Source organism: Dendrobates tinctorius, unplaced genomic scaffold (genome assembly GCF_039654945.1).
Source record: "Dendrobates tinctorius isolate UK_male_01 unplaced genomic scaffold, ASM3965494v1 ptg000140l, whole genome shotgun sequence".
NCBI lineage: Eukaryota > Metazoa > Chordata > Amphibia > Anura > Dendrobatidae > Dendrobates > Dendrobates tinctorius.
The window spans coordinates 13674031-13692623 of record NW_027361808.1 but is presented as its reverse complement, the minus strand read 5'-3'; the positions used below and the strand labels follow the sequence as shown (position 1 = coordinate 13692623).

At 41.3% G+C, this 18593-nt stretch overlaps 1 protein-coding gene across 1 annotated transcript in view; it reads left to right on the top strand.

Annotated features, from left to right (window-relative positions):
- Window positions 1–18593, top strand: part of KIF26B (kinesin family member 26B) — a 641515-nt gene that overhangs the window by 9761 nt on the left and 613161 nt on the right. Inside the window, exon 2 of the mRNA XM_073545144.1 lies at window positions 8328–8729. Coding sequence (XP_073401245.1) covers window positions 8328–8729 — 402 coding nt within the window. The remainder of the gene's footprint in view (window positions 1–8327; window positions 8730–18593) is intronic.

Here is an 18593-nt window from a genome sequence, read left to right as displayed (position 1 = left end):
CAAAATGATCACAAGAATAGTGAGCAAAAATCCCAGAACCACGCGGGGGGACCTAGTGAATGACCTGCATAGAGCTGTGACCATCATAACTAAGGCTACCATCAGTAACACACTACGCTGCCAGGAACTCAGATCCTGCAGTGCCAGACATGTCCCCCTACTTAAGCCAGTACATGTCCGGGCCCGTCTGAAGTTTTGTAGAGAGCATTCGGATTATCCAGAAGAGTATTTGGAGAATGTTATATGGTCTGATGAAACCAAAGTAGAACTGTTTGTTAGAAACAAAACTCGTCGTGTTTGGAGGAGACAGAATGCTTACTTGCATCCAAAGAACTCCATACCTACTGTGAAGCATGGGAGTGGCAACATCATACTTTGGGGCTGTTTCTCTGCAAAGGGTCTGGGACGACTGATCCCTGATCCGTATACATGAAAGAATGAATGGGGCCATGTATGGTGAGATTTTGTGTGCATAATGTACCTCCTTCCATCAGCAAGGGCATTGAAGATGAAACATGGATGGGTCTTTCAGCAAGATAATGACCACCAGGGCAGTGAAGAAGTAGCTTCGTGAGAAGTATATGAAGGTCCTGGAGTGGCCTAGCCAGTCTCCAGATCTCAAGCCCATAGAAAACCTTTGGGGGGATTTGAAAGTCCATGTTGCCCAGCGACAGGCCCAAAACATCACTGCTCTAGAGGAGATCTGCAATGTAGGAATGGGCCAACATACCACCAACAGTGTGTGCCAACATTGTGAAGACTTACAGAAAACGTTTGACCTCTGTCATTGCCAACAATGGATATATAACAAAATATTGAGATGAACTTTTGTTAATGAGCAAATACTTATTTTCCACCATAATTTGTAAAATAAATCTTGCCAAATCAGACAAGGTGATTTTCTGGATTTGTTTTCTCATTTTGACTCTCATAGTTGTGGTCTACCTATGATGTCAATTACAGGCCTCTCTCATCTTTTTAAGTGGGAGAACCTGCACAATTGGTGGCTGACTAAATACTTTTTTTCCCCACTGCAGTTACCAACTGTCCCAGATTTCACACAACTCCAGGGCTAAATGTCACCCAAAGTGAGCATTCTGGAATGGATGGAGAAGGGACTTTAGCATTCACAGAAATGTCCTATCCTTCGGTTCCCTGGTGCATCAGTGACCCAATCCTCAGTTTACTAGTTGTCCTTCCTTGGTCACTTTTAGTAAGTAATAACAAGACCTACTATTTTGGAGGTGCTCTGGCTATGTATAGCCATCATAACTAAGCCTTTGACAAAGTCGCTCAGATTTCCAGTTGCCCAGATTTGTCAACTTCAAGAACTGACTGTTCACATTGTGCCCAGACAGGTGTCACTGTAAATTATATAATCTGTGCCTACTGCAGTTTTATTTATTTACTTATTAAACAAGCAATTGATTTTGCAGGAAACAGTTGTTCCTGCAATCACAAAATATTAGCCGCTAATTGCCGGTGCAGTTTTCTGTAGCCATGGTGCCTCACCAAACTCAGTTTGGTCACCCTACTAGGTCACTCTAAGGCTATGTGCACACGTTGCGGATTTGCCTGTGGAATTTTCTGCGCGGAGTCTCCCTCTCTTGGCAGAAAACGCAGTTGAAAATCCGCACGTTTTTGATGCGGATTTTCATGTGTTTTTTTTTCATGCGGATTTGTATGCGTTTCTGTAAGCTAAATAAAGAATATCGTAAGAATGTAAGATAAATAAAGATCTATTATTTAACAACAACAAAAAAATTGTGATCTCATTTCTTTGTCCAACCTCTTCTTTTACATGCTCCATTGAATACCATAATATGATCACATACCATGTTCACATATAATGTTTACACACACAAAACAAATACAGCTCTGGCAAAAATTAAGAGACCACCACATCAAAACCCTGTCACCTGCAGCCCATTCTCCAGACCTGAATCCCATTGAAAACCTCTGTAATCAAGAGAATGATGGATAGTCACAAGCCATCAAACAAAGAAGAGCTGCTTACATTTTTGTACCAGAAGCAGTGTGAAAGACTGGTGGCAAGCATTCCAAGACACATGAAAGCTGTTTTTAAAAATCATGGTTATTCCACAAAATATTGATTTGTGAACTCTTCCTGAGATAAAACATTAGTATTGTTGTTTCCAAATGATTATGAACTTGTTTTCTTTGCATTATATGAGGTCTGAAAGCACTGGGTTTTTTGTTATTTTGACCATTTCTCATTTTCTGAAAATAAATACAAAATTTATTGCTTGGAAATGCGGAGACATGTTGTCAGAAGTTTGTAGACTAAAAGAACAAGTTTATAGACTAAAAGAACAATTTACATTTTACTCAAAAATATACCTATAAACGAGAAAAATCAGACAAAATGAACATTTGAAAGTGGTGTCTTAATTTTTGAGCTGTATAAGTGAATATCTATATCTAGATCTATAGCTAGATAGATATATCTATAGATAACTGGAAAAAAATCAGACTGCTCTCCAGTTCAAAGAAAAATTGTGTGCTTTAATCCATCACCAAGTGGTGCAACGTTTCGACCTCACAGCACGGTCTTTGTCGGGTACTGAGGTGCAAGACTCATGCAGGTTTCTTGCAAGTGTGACCCCAGCCTTAAACGCAATGTCTGTTTAATTTTAAAAAAAGGGAAGAAAAAATTGCTTGGGCTCCCGCGCAATTTTCAAAACCAGAACAGGGAAAGCCAGTGACTGGGGGCAGATATTTATAGCCTGGGAAGGGGGTAACTCCCAAGGATCTTCCCAGGCTATTAATATCAGCTCACAGCTATATAATTAGCCTTTCCTGGCTATTAAAATAGGGGAGCCCCCCAAAAAATGACGTGGGGTCCCCCTATAATTAATAACCAGAAAAGGCTATGAAGACAGCTGCGGGCTGATATTAATAGCCTAGGAAGGGCCCATGGATATTGCCCCCCCGGCTACAAACATCAGCTCTCAGCCGCACCAGAAATGCCGCATCTCTAAAATGCGCCAATTTCGGCACTTAGCTTTTCTTTTTTCACTTGACCTGTAGCGGTGGCAAGTGGGGTAATAGTTGTGGGGTTGATGTCACCTTTGTATTGTGAGGTCACATCAAGCCCACGGCTTAGTAATGAGGAGGTGCCAATAAGACACCTATCCTTTACTAATCCCACAGTTGTTACATGTTAAATAAAGACACAGCCAGAATAAAGTATTTTAATGAAATAAAAAAAACACAGGTTCCCATATTTATTATACGCCTAATTCCTGCGACACCCTCATTCTCCTGCAAAAAAATAAAACAAAAAAAACCCAACACAAATACTCCCAGTTCCGGTATAATCCTTTTAATAACGAGTGTCCCACGACGATCTCCAGTGTAGAGATTTCTATTGCTGCCGCCATTCCCGGAAGAAGACGCCGGGGGACAGGACCTGGAAATGCAGGAGGGTCCAAGGACACCGTAGGTCCCGGGGGAGCTCGGGAGACCCCATTTCTCTCCCCTCGGATGTACTAGAAGCTTGGGCTGATAAATGGCAAAAGAAATATTCACTTCCAGGCAGAAGAAATATGATGTATAATTATGTGCTTAATTGTAAAACACTGGGTAAAATTGTCACTGAAAAAGACCTGGGTGTATGGGTGGACGACAAACTCACATTTAGTGGCCAGTGTCAGGCAGCTGCTGCAAAGGCAAATAAAATAATGAGATGCATTAAAAGAGGCATAGATGCTCATTAGGAGAGCATAATTTTACCTCTATACAAGTCCCTTGTGCAACCACACTTAGAATACTGTGTACAGATCTGGTCTCCAGTGTATAAGAAAGACATAGCTGAACTGGAGTGGGTGCAGAGAAGAGCGACCAAGGTTATTAGAGTACTGGGGGGTCTGCAATACCAAGACAGGTTATTACACTTGGGGTTATTTAGTTTGGAAATTGAAGGCTTAGGGGTGATCTTATTGCAATGTACCATATAAATATATGAGGGGACAGTACAAAGTCCTTTCTAATGATCTTTTTACTCTTAGACCTGTGACGGGGACAAGGGGGCATCCTCTACGTCTGGAGGAAAGAAGGTTTAATCATAATCACAGATGCAGATTCTTTACTGTAAGAGCAGTGAAACTATGGATCTCTCTGCCGTATGATGTTGTAATGAGTGATTCACAACTAAAATTTAAGAAGGGACTGGATGCTTTTCTTGAAAAGTATAATATTACAGGTTATATACACTAGTTTCCTGTGGAGTCAGGAAGGAATTTTTTTCCCCAATGTGGAGCTTAATGTTTGTTGCATGGGTTTTCTTTGTCTTCCTCTGGATCAACATGTTAGGCTATGTTAGGATATGGGTTGAACTAAACTACTGTTCGAAATTTTAGGGTCACTTAGAAATGTCCTTATTTTTGAAGGAAAAGCATAGTTTTTTCCAATGAAGCTAACACTAAATAATTCAGAAATACACTCTATACATTGTTAATGTGTTAAATGACTATTCTAGCTGCAAACTATTCTAGCTTCCAACAACTATCACTCCAATGTTCTTATGGTACTTTGTGATTGCTAATGGTGTAAGAATGCTAATGGATGGTTAGAATACCCTTGAAAACCCTTGTGCAAGTATGTTAACACAGCTGAAAACAGTTTGGCTGATTAAAGAACCTATAAACCTGACCTTCCTTTGAGCTAGCTGAGAATCTGGAGCATTACATTTGTTGGTTCCATTAAACTGTCAAAATGGCCAGAAAAAAAGAACTTTAATGTGAAACTCGACAGTCTATTCATGTTCTTAGAAATGAAGGCTATTCCATGCGAGATTTTGCCAAGCAACTGAAGATTTCCTACAACGGTGTGTACTACTCCCTTCAGAGGAGAACACAAACAGGCTCTAACCAGAGTCGAAAGAGAAGTGGGAGTCTCCGCTGCACAACTGAGCAACAAGACATATACAATTGAGTCTGTAGTTTGAGAAATTGACGCCTCACAGGTCCTCAATTGGCAGCTTCATTAAATAGTACATGCAAAACGCCAGTGTCAACGTCTACAGTGAAGAGGCGACTCCGGGATGCTGGCCTTCAGGGCAGTGTGGCAAAGAAAAAGTCATATCTGAGACTGGCTAATAAAAGGAAAAGATTAATATGGGCAAAAGAACACACACAGACATTGGACAGAGGAAGATTGGTAAAAAGTGTTATGGACAGACGAATCCAAGTTTGAGATGTTTGGATCACACAAAAGAACATTTGTGAGACGCAGAGCAACTGAAAAGATGATGTAAGATTGCCTGACGCCATCTGTCAAGCATAGTGGAGGTAATGTGATGGTCTGGGGTTGCTTTGATGCTGGTAAAGTGGGAGATTTGTACAAGGTAAAAGGGATTTTGAATAAGGAAGGCTATCACTCCATTTTGCAACACCATGCCATACCCTGTGGATAGCGCATGATTGGAGCCAATTTCATCCTACAACAGGACAGTGACCCAAAGCACACCTCAAAATTATGCAAGAAGTATTTAGGGAAGAAGCAGGCAGCTGGTGTTCTATCTGTAATGGAGTGGCCAGCACAGTCACCAGATCTCAACCCCATTGAGCTGTTGTGGAAGCAGCTTGACCGTATGGTACGCAAAAAGTGCCCATCAAGCCAAACCAACTTGTGGGAGGGGTTTCTGGAAGCATGGGGTGAAATTTCTCCAGATTACCTCAGCAAATTAACTGCTAGAATGCCAAAGGTCTGCAATTCTGGAATTGCTGCAAAGGAAGCATTCTTTGACGAAAGCAAAGTTTGAAGGAGAAAGTTATTATTTCAAATAAAAATCTTTTTTTCGAACTTTGTCAGTGTCTGGACTAGATTTTAAATTCATTTGGCAACTCAATTGCTTAATAAAAGTATGAGTTTTCATGGAAAACACAAAATTGTCTGAGTTATCCTAAACTTTTGAACGGTAGTGTAGATGGACTTAAAAGTCTCCCTTCAGCCTTAAATACTATGTTACTATGTTAGATCATATCAGAGGAGAGAAATTAAATGGGAAATCTGTGGTCGGATTTATTCCGTGAATAATGGTGATCGCAATACTGGGGTCAGTAAAAAGCCGACACCCCGGAGAATTTCTGATGCTGGAGGTTGTTATAACCTTATTTTTCAGTGCCGTTAAAAAGCGGCGCTGAGCAATAAGTACCCTTAGCTGCTGCCGTTAAAAGGCGTTTCGGCTATCATTAAGGGGTTAAAGATATGCAAACATAATAGATAGATATGGGCTAATTAGACGATAGATAGCTATCCGTGAGATATATATTTAGTGCCTTGCATGTGTATCTTACTGTACATGCATGTATTAACCTAATTAAGAAAAATGACGTGGGGACCCCATATTTTTGATAACTAGCAGAGGTAAAGCAGACAGCTTTGAGCTGATATTATCATGCTGGGAAGGTCCCTGGTTATTGGTCCCTTCCTAACCTAAAATTACAAGCCCTCAGCCGCCCAAGAAGTGACACATCATATGACATGCTCCAATTCTGACGCTTCGCATTGGCTCTTGCCGATTGCCCTGGAGCTGTGGCAATCGGGGTAATGATGCTTGGGATTGATGTCAGTTGTAAAATGTACAAAAAAACAGCTGACATCAAGCCCTGATGTTAGTATTCCAAGCCTGATAATATCAGCTTGCAGCTGTCTTTTTTTTAGCTTTGCTGGTTACCAAAAAATGTGAGGGACCCCACAATCTTGTTTTCATGTATTTATTTATTAGGTTAATATATATACATTAAGCTACACACACAATGCACTAATTATATATCTCTTGTCTATCTATCTATCTATCTATCTATCTATCTGTCTGTCTGTCTGTCTGTCTGTCTGTCTGTCTGTCTATCTATCTATCTATCTATCTATCTATCTGTCTAGCTATCTATATCTTTGCACATCTTTAAAACCTAAAAATCTCTAAATTCTACAGTATTCTGCATTCTATTCCGGTATGTGTCACACGGACAACTCATGGATGGCCGAAAGAAAATCAGACGGATAGTAAAAACGGACCTTCTAACACGTACTTTTTTTAAGCGGACATATGAAGGGGGTCTTGGGGTGTGATGTATACATGAGATTTAATTTGTCCCTAGGCATGGAATGAAACAGAACATCACATGAGCAGCAATTTAGTCAATTGTATGGAGCGAGGCCTTGCCCATTATTTGGACTCTGCCAGGGAGAATGCATAATACATATGTACCCGCTGTTCCCGGATCAAAAACTGGTGAATCCTCGCAGCATACTGTGCGTGGGCTGGGGGGATTCATTAGTCTGCAGTCATACAGAATGACTGCAGACTTACTGATTTTTACCGGACAACCCTTTTAACAAACTCTGTGTCAGGGGAACCGCCAGGTGGGCACTCACCAGCGGTTGCAGCCATCCTGACAGTGACGGTAAGGGGCCTCTTGAGGCCTGTGACAGCAGCTCTCACAGCGTCAGAGAGCTGGGCAAACTGGTAGCAGTACAGCAGGACTGGGGTAAGCAGAGCACCGGGAAGTGAGTGCGCTGACAGGACCTACGACACGTGACAGAGGGGAAGGAGGCAGGGCCTAGCGCGCTGCTGCCGGAGATGACTGCGGGACGCTACAGAGAGCCCTGGGCAGAGGAGGGGGAAATGGTACCATCGGACACCAGGGCAATGACAGAGCACAATGGACAAGCGTACTCCAAGACGAGCTGAGGTCAGTAAAACGAGTCAGGCAAACGCAGTACACTAGGAGTACGCCAATAGGAATAATTAGGGACTTAACAGAAGTCAGAAACCGGAGAAGCAGACGTACAGTATAGAATCAGACGGCAAAATCACAACGGGGGACAAAACTGGGTCAGAATCACACAAGCAAGCTAGAACACAGGCACAAGGCACAGGCACACAGGGGTCGACACACTCAGCTGAGAGCAAATTATAACAGACCATGACACTTTGACTTAGATACATCTTATGTTTAAAAGACTTCAAGAAAAGTGTGACAAATATATTTCTTATGTAAGTGTTGTATTTTAATGTGTATGATCTGTAGGAATTCCCTATTTTGTTTATAATAACAGAAAAATGGAATCCATGTAGTTAACAAAACCATCATTAAAGAGATAGAAAAAGTGCCTTATAGATCCAAGTGAATACAATAGGGTCAGAATTCCATCAGGGTGCACCATTTCTGCCTAAAAATTAGTGCTGAAGTCATCACACTTATAGCTTGTTGAAAACTAATTATACTTAAGATAGGTAATTCTTTTTGTGAACTTTGCCAAATTATTCACACATCGACATGTTTTCTTCTTTTTTATAGGTCAATGAGGTCTGCTCCCCTACGAAAACAACAGCACCCTTCTCTCCAGAAAGCTGGTATAGGAAAGCCTATGAGGAGTCCCGTGCTGGAAGCAGGCCGGCACCTGAAGGTGCAGGGTCCATACCAGGCTCTTCTGGGACACCTTCACCCGGCTCTGGCACATCTTCTCCTGGCTCCTTCTCTGGTTCTCCTGGACCCGCATCCCCTGGGATTGGCAATAGTTCCCCAGGATCATTAGGAGGATCTCCAGGATTTGGTACAGGATCTCCAGGTTCTGGGAGTGGAGGTGGATCATCTCCTGGGTCTGACAGGGGTGTGTGGTGTGAGAACTGCAATGCACGTTTGGTAGAACTGAAACGGCAGGCCCTAAAACTTCTGCTGCCCGGACCACATTCCAGTAAGGTGAGGGTTTGCAAAAGAATAATTATAGATGAAATATTTTTTGTTTCCTGAAATGCATGACACCTGTATTGGACGTGTAAACATTTTATTGAGCCTAAAACTGAAATCAAAGAAAACGAAATTGGGTAAAATAAAGTAAGTTCCTCATGTGCACACTCATTCAATAGCGTTCTATTAACCTGATAGATGACAAAAGAGTGTCTTTGTGGCCTCCATGAGGCTGGTACACATTGATGTGCTGAAAAAATATACCGTAATTTACATTTCAGCCTTTGAGGGACGGATGCCAGTCTCCGGCATCTGTTAGAGGTAGATGTCGAGAGCTTTTCCTAGCGCAAATTCAGACAGAGGCCATTAGCATGATGTGAACAAAGCCCTATATTTTTGTAGGATCCATTATGATTTTATTTATTATTTAAGTTGACAGCTCGAAAAAAAAGATGCAAACTGATGTAAATTGTTAATCAGTTTTTCCAAGCATAATAGATCATTCGCAAAAGAAAACAGTGCAAAAAAAGCATAGCAAGATGTAGCGATTAATAATTAATTATTTCAAAACTAGTGATAATATTCAATGCATCTTATTTCTAGTTATATCACTGTCTATTTAGTGTGTCATTTATAATTTAAGTATCTCTTCACGTCTTTAAGTCAGGCCGCAATCAGTGAATGAAAAGCTGATATATTAGAGACAGAACCATAGAAATAGTCTGGGCTCCTTCCAAGATGTTGTGGGGAGTCCGGCGTTTCAAAGGATTTCAGCCTATAAATCTGTCTTAAATTGCAATATGGGCTGATAGAAACCGCAGTTCACAAAGAACTTGAAACATTTGTGATTGCTGTGGAGGAGAGAACAGAGAATGTCATTATTGTTAGTAATGAACTTTGGAATTACGTTAATATTTTCCTTGGGTCACTAATTTTTGTGTTTTAAATTTTTGCATTTTGGGCTGAAAATCATTTTTTGCAGTTGGGTTTCATTAAACATTTTGCACCGCTTGCATTCTGTAATCTTTGAGTTGCACTCTCTATTGCTGGCTGCAGAATGAGTTAACTGATAACTTGTAAGCGAGCTCATTGTGATTGTCTGTCGGGGTAGTTTGGAGCTCCTTTGCCTGTTTAGCTGTATATTTTCAGCTTCTGTGCGACCATCAATCACATTAAAGTTGGACGACCAAAAAAACAAAGGGCGTTTAAAAGCCAAATGATCCAAATTTTTTTATGAAACCCAAATGCAAAAATTGATTTGCAGCCCCAAACACATGAATTGAAGTAATAAAATGTTCCAGATGGTGCACAGGCCTTTTGCAATGGGATTGTCCCGCACACAGAATTGATCCATACAGGTGTTGCATTATATTAGAGCTATATTTGCAGCTCATGTTTTTTGTCCATGCAGAGAGACACAATGTTTCGTATGTGAAACGATAACTCTACCTACTGCCTGGTTTCATTTTAGAGATATTGGTATATTTTTCCTTATGTCACTATTTTGCCTTCACAAAATCTAATGTGTATGGGAGTTCAAAGCATCGTGTGCTACTTATTAGGCTGGTTTCACATTTGCGTATGGAGGAGTTGCGGAGGGCTGCGGACTTCCTCCGTGAAGCTCCGCCCACTGCTGCACCTCCTCCAGTCAGCTCCGCCTACGTCCGCATACTTCTGCATGCGGCCTGTGTACCCTATCTTTAACATTGGGTATGCAGGTCATGCAGATGTATGCGGATGCCTCCGCATGCGTCGTTTTGAAGGTGCGGCCACCCGCGTTGAACGCAACATGTTGGAATTTGATGTGGTCGCCGCATCGTCAAAACGACGCATGCAGAGGCATCCGCATACATCTGCATGACCTGTATACCCAATGTTAAAGATAGGGTACACAGGCCGCATGCAGAAGTATGCGGACATAGGCCGAGCTGACCGGAGGAGGAGCTGCAGTGGGCAGAGCTTCACAGAGGAAGTCCGCAGCCCTCCGCAGCGCCTCCATACGCAAATGTGAAACCAGCCTTAGTTAGCAGTCAGAGCCTCCATTACTTACTGTCATATCTAGGCATGTTATCATGGATTAGTCAACATATGGCCTGTTTGCTTAGTGATTTTTTTTTTTAGCATTTCATTTAAAATTTCCAATTTCTTTAACCTGGAGCAATTTTGTTAAAAGACATATAATTATATTGATCACGGTGCAGTTGACCTGTGCTCAGTTGTTCCCTGCAAACTAATACTTATATTTTAGAGTCTGGGACTTCTGTTATAAGCTTGTGGTGTTACACTGGCCCAGAGATTAGTCTGAGAACATGTCATAGCTTAGATTTGCTTATGAGATGATGTGAACGAGAGTTGACATTCTGCCATTCATTAATGCCATTCATTGCAAGAGATAGGTGTCATTCCGTCAATGACCAGTTTTTTAAAGCAAATTTGTCAGTAGGATCAACCCTCCTAAGCCATCTATATGGGCATGTAGGTCATAGGAAGCTGAATGAAATGACACCATGATATCTGTGATCTGATATTTTATTTGAAAGAAATACATGTTTTTTTTTAAATATGTAAATGAGCTGTTAAGATCTATGGGCCGGACACTGATCTGCATGAGAGTCTGCCTCCAGAGATTATTTTAAATGAAAGGAGTTACCATTGTGAGACATGTAATGACTGTTATAATAATACTCAAGAGAACTAATCTTACAAACACTTTTGCAGCTGCAGTTGTCATCTCATAGTGTGGTCAGCTCTGGTGTAAGTCTCTATCTCACGGGCAGCCAGTGTGAGAGGAAGGGAACAATTTTGTCTCATTACAAACACATATGCAGTCGTAGTCCTCCTCTCATAGTGCTTTTGCACAGTTATAATGTCTCTACCTCCACATTGGGTGTGTAACATGAAAGCTAAACTGGTAAATGTAGTAAGGCACAGCTCCGCAGTAGAGAAGAGATGTAGCTGCCAGTATGTTTGTAATGAGACATAGTTCAGATCTGCAGTGAGATCAGGAGTGCAGACTCTCAGTCATTATATGTCTCCTGTTGGTAACGCCTCCTTTCATTTAAAACAAGCTCTGGAGGCAGATTCTTATGCAGATCTGTGTTCGCCCGTAGATCTTAACATTTCATTTACATATTAAGGAAAATGGAGATTTTTGTGGAATAAGGCATAGGACATCGGATCGCAGATATCAAGTTATCATGTTATTCAGCTTCCTATAACCTGCATGTCCATGTAGACGCTTATGAGAGTTGAACCTACTGACAGATTCCCTTTGAAGCAAGGATATCAACCTGTGATTCTAAATGACTGTAGCCATGGTTGTTAGGGAAACCTTATTATTGGTGGATTCACATTAATCAGTGATTACCTTAATGGTACAAAATTGATATACTGTAATGCCTATCATAATTTAGTTGAGATTCACATGGGAACAAATGAAGGCTACAGCTCCCCCCACTCCCTCACAGTGCGAAACACACAAATATACGGAAGGCAATTTGGACAAGAGCACATCATTTTATTACAGGTTAAATAGAATATATAATAGATTACTCATAATAGGAATATAGTAAATAATAAAACACAGACCATCAATTAAAAAGTGACTAAACCCTAGTAAAAGAAAAACAAAATGAACAGAAAAGTGGCAATAAAAGACATTGACTGTCAGAGGACTTCCCAATTAAAAGTATATAGGCTGGCCAAGCAAACCTAAGGTGAGGGGCAGTCTACCATGAGTCTGCTTAAAGGCAACCCATCAGGTCTGATAACTCTATTAACCAGCATATATATAGGTTAATCTACGGGTTAATAGTGTTATGAAGTTGCCCAGCCGCAGTACTGAAAGTATGGCACCCAGAAGAAAATGAACTTTATTCTTCCCAGCAGCCACCGGCTTTCAGTCATGTAGGCATGCTCGGAGGAATTACAGTCAACACTGACAGCACTGAGAGCGCCAACGGTAATCATGCATCAGCACTAATTGATAGCCGGCTCGGTAATGATGCACTATGGAGCCAGTTAACAGTGATGTGAGCAGTGCTTGTAGTTGCTCCAGGCACGCCTGCATGACTGAAAAACAGCAGCTCGTGTGTGAAATCTAGTTAATTTTTTTTCTGGGTGCTGCACTTTCCGTACTATGGCACTCCCACTGTTCGGCCATAACTAAGCACTGTACGGAGCCGAGTACAGAAGCCCAATATATTGCTTAGTGGCCACTGCAAAGCACTGCGCTATATCTCCTATTCCATTCCTATGAATAAGTCATCATCAATTGATAAAGTCAGTACAGAATGACTGTTCATACAAAGTACAGGCGCTCTGTGCATCATGATGGGGCCAAATATTTAACCCCTTAATGACAACCAATACATCTTTTTACTGACCTGAGATATAAGAGAATAGCCTCCCCATACAGGTGACAAATTGCTGCATCAGCCACGGTCAGTGTTTGCACTGTCCATATCTGTTTAACCCCTTAGATGCTGCTGTCAATAATGACTTCATCATATAAATGGTTAACAGAGTGTGGGACCTCCCTCTTTAACCCCATTGGCACCCTGAGATCATGATTGTGTGGTCCTAATGTTTGCCATGGCAATTCACAGCCAAATAGCGGCCTTAGAGTCTGCCAGCTATAGTGGTCTGTTCAGAAGTTAGCGACATTTAAGTGGTAAAAATGCATTTTTTCATTCCTGTTATTCCACTTTGCATTTATTCCTTAACATCACCTGAAGGGTTAATAAAATACCTGACAGCAGTTTTCAATATGTCGAGGGGTGCTGTTTTTAAAATGGTAACACTTTTGGAGGTTTTACAATATCTAGGACCCCAAAAGTCACTTCAAACCTGAATAGGTCCTTCAAAAAATAAGTTTTGTAAATTTTCTTGAAAAAATGAAAAATTGCTGCTACATTTTTAAACCTCCTAAAAGGCAAACAAAATAAAATAACATTGGGCAAATGTAAGGCAAATGTGTGGGAAATATTATTTATCAATGTTTTTGTGTGGTGACTACGACTATCTGTTAGGGCTGGCGGAACGCACCAAATAAAAAGATGTAAGTAAAAAAAGAAGTAAGGTGCGTTCGCAGCCCGGGGTCCAGTGTGCAGAGATGATAAACTGCTGCCCGGTAATGGCGGACGCTATATGGCGGTATAAAGGAAGAACAAGTCATCCAGTGTGTACAGGGCGAACTCTGTTACCTCACAGAGCCGCGCTACCGCAGAACATAAATGCCAGAGCCTGTTAAAGCTCACAGAGGTTGGCAAAGGGAGCGCTCAGTAAGCGGTCCCAGAACTCAGCCCCAAGGACACGGGGTCACAGTCCCTCTAGACCTGCTAAGCGTGCGGCGTTGCACCTGCGGACGCCACTAATAGACGCTGGCTAACGTGGAGTGCTGAGCACGAGCACCGTGGCGTACAGACAAGCCACCAGTTGGCACTGATGATAGTCTCCGACTCTGTCTCCTACCTGCACCTCAGTCTGGGAGCTTAACAGGCTAGGCTTCACAACACATGCGTACCAAGGGTAGGGGTTTCATAATGAGTCATTCACCTGAGACATACATACGTGCATACAACACTCACTCCACATAGTCTGATAATGCAGTCTATATTAGCGCACGGCTGTGCGGGTGTGCGATCCTTTTATAGACGCAGCCTTCGGGGACCTTCCTGATTTCCCAATCCGAGCTGCAATAGGACCTGAGCATGTGACCTCTGACCTCCAATGAGAGGTCGTCCCACGGGCATGCTCAGTAGGAGAAAAGCAGGACTTAGTCCCAGGAGCGTCTGCTCGCCGCTGACTAATGTCTGATGCTATACCTGAGCCTGGAGCAGCAGAAGAAACCAGATGCATAGCATTATCCTGGGCAAGATGCTGGGACCGATGTCTCTGCTGAGCAGGATCCTCTGCGGCTACAGAAGAATGGGAGACTGCAGAGGACACATGGCTTGAGATTCCCCCTGTGCAGTAGGAGAACCTCAGCCCCTAACACTATCTGTATTAAAGGGATAATCATTGAAAGTTGTAAACTTTTGTCACATTTACGATATTTTTTATAAATAAATGCAAAACATGTATAAATAAATTTACCATTAACATAAAGTACAGCATGTCACGAAAAAACATTCTCAAAATCATTGGGATCTGTTGAAGCATTCCGAAGTTATTACCACATAAAGGGACACTGGTCGGATTTAAAAAATTTGGCCCCATCACTAAGGGTTAAGTTCGCCTTCCACCTGCTTGTTTTCCATCTACAGTGGGGAAAATAAGTATTTGATACACTGCCAGTTTTACAAGTTTTTCCACCTACAAAGAATAGAGAGGTCTGTAATTTTTATCATAGGTACATTTCAATTGTGAGAGACAGAGTCAAAAAAAAAAAAGAAAACAGAAAATCACATTGAATGATTTTTACATAATTAATTAGCATTTTGTTGCATGATGTAAGGATTTGATACAATAGAAAACAGAGAGTAATATTTGATACAGAAACCTTTGTTTGCAATTACAGAGGTCAGATGTTTCCTGTAGTTCTTGACCAAGTTTGCACGCACTGCAGCAGGGATTTTGGCCCACTCATCCATACAGATCTTCTCCAGATCTTTCAAGTTTCGGGGCTGTCACGGGGCAACATTGAGTTTCAGCTCCCTCCAAAGATTTTTTTGCTGGGTTTAGGCCTGGAGACTGGCTAGGCCACTACAGGACCATGAAATGCTTCTTACAGAGCCACTCCTTAGTTGCCCTGGCTTTGTGTTTTGAGTCAAAGTATGATGTTTTCCCCACCATGCTTTATGGTTGGGATGGTGTTATTGGGGTTGTATTCATTTTTCTTCTTCCTCCAAACAGTTGATACCAAAAAGTTCTATTTTGGTTTCTCCTGACTACGTGACCTTGTCCCATGACCTTCTCATATGACCTTCTCTCTTCAGTTCATTGACCAGGTCCTCCATTGTAGTTCTGGGCTGATAACTTACCTTCCTCAGAATCATCCTTACCCCACGAGGTGAGATTTTGCATGGAGCCCTAGACCAAGGAAGATTGACAGTCATCTTGTGTTTCTTACATTTTCTAATAATTGCACCAATAGTTGCCTTCTCACCAAGCTGCTTGCCTATTGTCCTGAAGCACCATCCCAGAATTTGTCCCTGGTGTCCTTAGATAGCTCTCTGGTCTTGGCCATGGTACATAGGTTGGAGTGTGATTGATTGAGAGTGTGGACAGGTGTCTTTTATACAGGTAATGAGTTCAAACAGGTGCAATTAATACAAGTAATGAGTGCAGTTTCATAGGAGGGCTTCTTAAAGAAAAACGAACAGGTCTCTGAGAGCCAGAAGTCTTGCTGGTTGGTAGGTGATCAAATGCATATTTCATTGAATTAAATGCAATTTATTTAAAAATCAAAAAATGTGATTTTCTAGTTCTTATATTTAGATTCTGTCTCTCACAGTTGAAGTGTAACTACGATAAAAATTACATACCTCTCCATTCTTTGTAGGTGGGAAAACTTGCAAAATTGACAGTGTATCCAATACTTATTTTCCTCACTGTATCTTAGCCCTTCTCTGCCATTATGAAGCCAGAGCTGCCAATCAAAGAAGAGGGCCTGGAGATAGATGGAAAACAAGCAGATGGGAAGATGCAGTTTGCATGATTGGCCATGCCATGATGCCCTTGGTGGGAACAGTCATTCTGTTGTCCCCTTAAGTCCTGGACAACCCCATGAGCATAGATCAGCCTTCCTCAGCTCACATACAGGAGCTTACCTTGCATTGGGACAGGCATCTTAAAGTCCACCATCAGCAGACACTTTGCTTTTCCTAGAGACTGAACCTCTGAGGTCATCTTTCACATATTTATTCCCCCTTTTCAAATATACAGTAAAGGTACCCTCAATTTTTGCTCCTTTAATTTTTATAGTATCAGTTTTGCATGCTTGCCTGTATGGATCTCAGAAATGGAGGTGTGCGCCGGTAAGGAATGCCTATAAGTGAAGGGTTCAGTCCACTGGCAAATTTGGGATCTTATGTTTTTTGGCTGGAGATTAACCTTTATCTCTATGCATTCTTATGAAATCATTATTCTTTACCAGGATTCGAATTTGGCACATTTTCTGGATAGATATACTGTAGGATTTTCGGATATATACTAAGGACATTTTAAAATGTGTAGCTGCACAAAGGAAAGCAATGTATGACCTGGGGATATCTTGGGTCCGTTGTGAATGGACAGGCTCCATCGGTCTCCATGTATCTACCACATTCATGGTGGACATACCTCTCTGTGCTATACTGGGAGGATCTTTGGTCCTCTGCCTCCCAGGCCACAATATCAATGTCATTGTTCAGTGGAAGTCCGATAACTGCTAGAACACAAGAGCTCAGCATGTGGACAGCTTTGCCGTTAATGGGTTAATCAGTGGTGTGTGGCGTTGCCATAGTTACAATCTTTATTCTAAAATCTATTTAAAGGGAAACTGGCTTGAACTATAATGTATGTGGATAACACTGTAGCTGCACATGAAAGCGTAGAACATAAATATGCCGAACTTCACATTATTAATTTAGCAGAGCAAATAGCACCGCTGAATAGAAATAGCTTTTTGTGACTGGCGTACTATAGACATTTACAAGTCAATTGTCAGTTATTTTGCATTTTGTACCTATAGGAAGTAATAGAAATCCAGTTTAATGATACACGAAGGTCATTATGCAATTGAAAAAGGATGAGAATGAATAAATATTTTTGTCCATATAAGCGAAGCTCATTTTCCTAACTGATGCAGATCCTATTGCTTAATGAGACCCCATATGTTGTGCATTTTTTGCCATAAGTTAAAAAATGTGACATATTTTAAGTGCAGGGGGAGTGGGCTAAGTGCCTAATGTTATGCTCTAGCAAGCCAGCATATAGCACTCATATAGGCACAGCGGGGATTTCTTAGGGGTCCCAGAATTTTGGAGAGCATCTGGACCAACTTCAAGGATGAAATTATGCAAATTACGTTTCTTATGAAAAAGACCCTCTCCCATCTAAATTAGCTTCCATATGAGAGCAATTATACATTTTTAATGAGACTAGCTTATCTCTCAAATGTATTTTTTTAAATCACTTTGTCTGAGAATAACGGATCACAGATCCAGAAATCAGAACTCAGAGCACAAGATGCAGAAGTCACATAATCAGTAGGAGCTGGTGCTGTAGATTATTTGGGAATTAATTTCATTAAAAAATTGACCCTAAAAGCAAGCAATCTGCCTATGTAAGCTTCAGATGAGGATTCGTTGTGCTGGATCGGGTGAGCACGCTGTAGCAGAGTGCTGTTATCATTTTGGAAGGTGAGCCATCCACATACCTTGTCTTTACAGTAACATGATTCCACAGGAATGCATTGGAGAGAAAAGCTGGTTATAGTAAGATTTGTCAGTCCGACCAGTGGTCTAATATCATTTTTACAATTGGTAGCCGCACTTAGAAAAGTATGAGCAGCCATTAGTCAGATTGGTGAGAGTTATCGTTACATTAACCTAGATTTAGGCATATTTTAGTATACATGTCTATACCTTCTGGTTTGAAGCTTGTGTTTTTAAGCTTGCCTTGATAGCATGGAACATGATCAGGCTCACTTCTTCCAAGGAATGCAACATATAAGCAATTAAGGGATAAGTAAACCCACCAGTATGTTAAACATCACAATGTCTGTAAATGACTGCTCATTCGTATCGTGTAATGAACATTCCAAAATCAAGTATAGTATGAAGTAATGGACTGTGGACCACAGGAAGATTCACTTAATTAACACCCAGTCATGTTCCCATCAATTCCCCAATATTATGTCTTTACTGAAGGATCTAGAGGAAGATGCTTTGC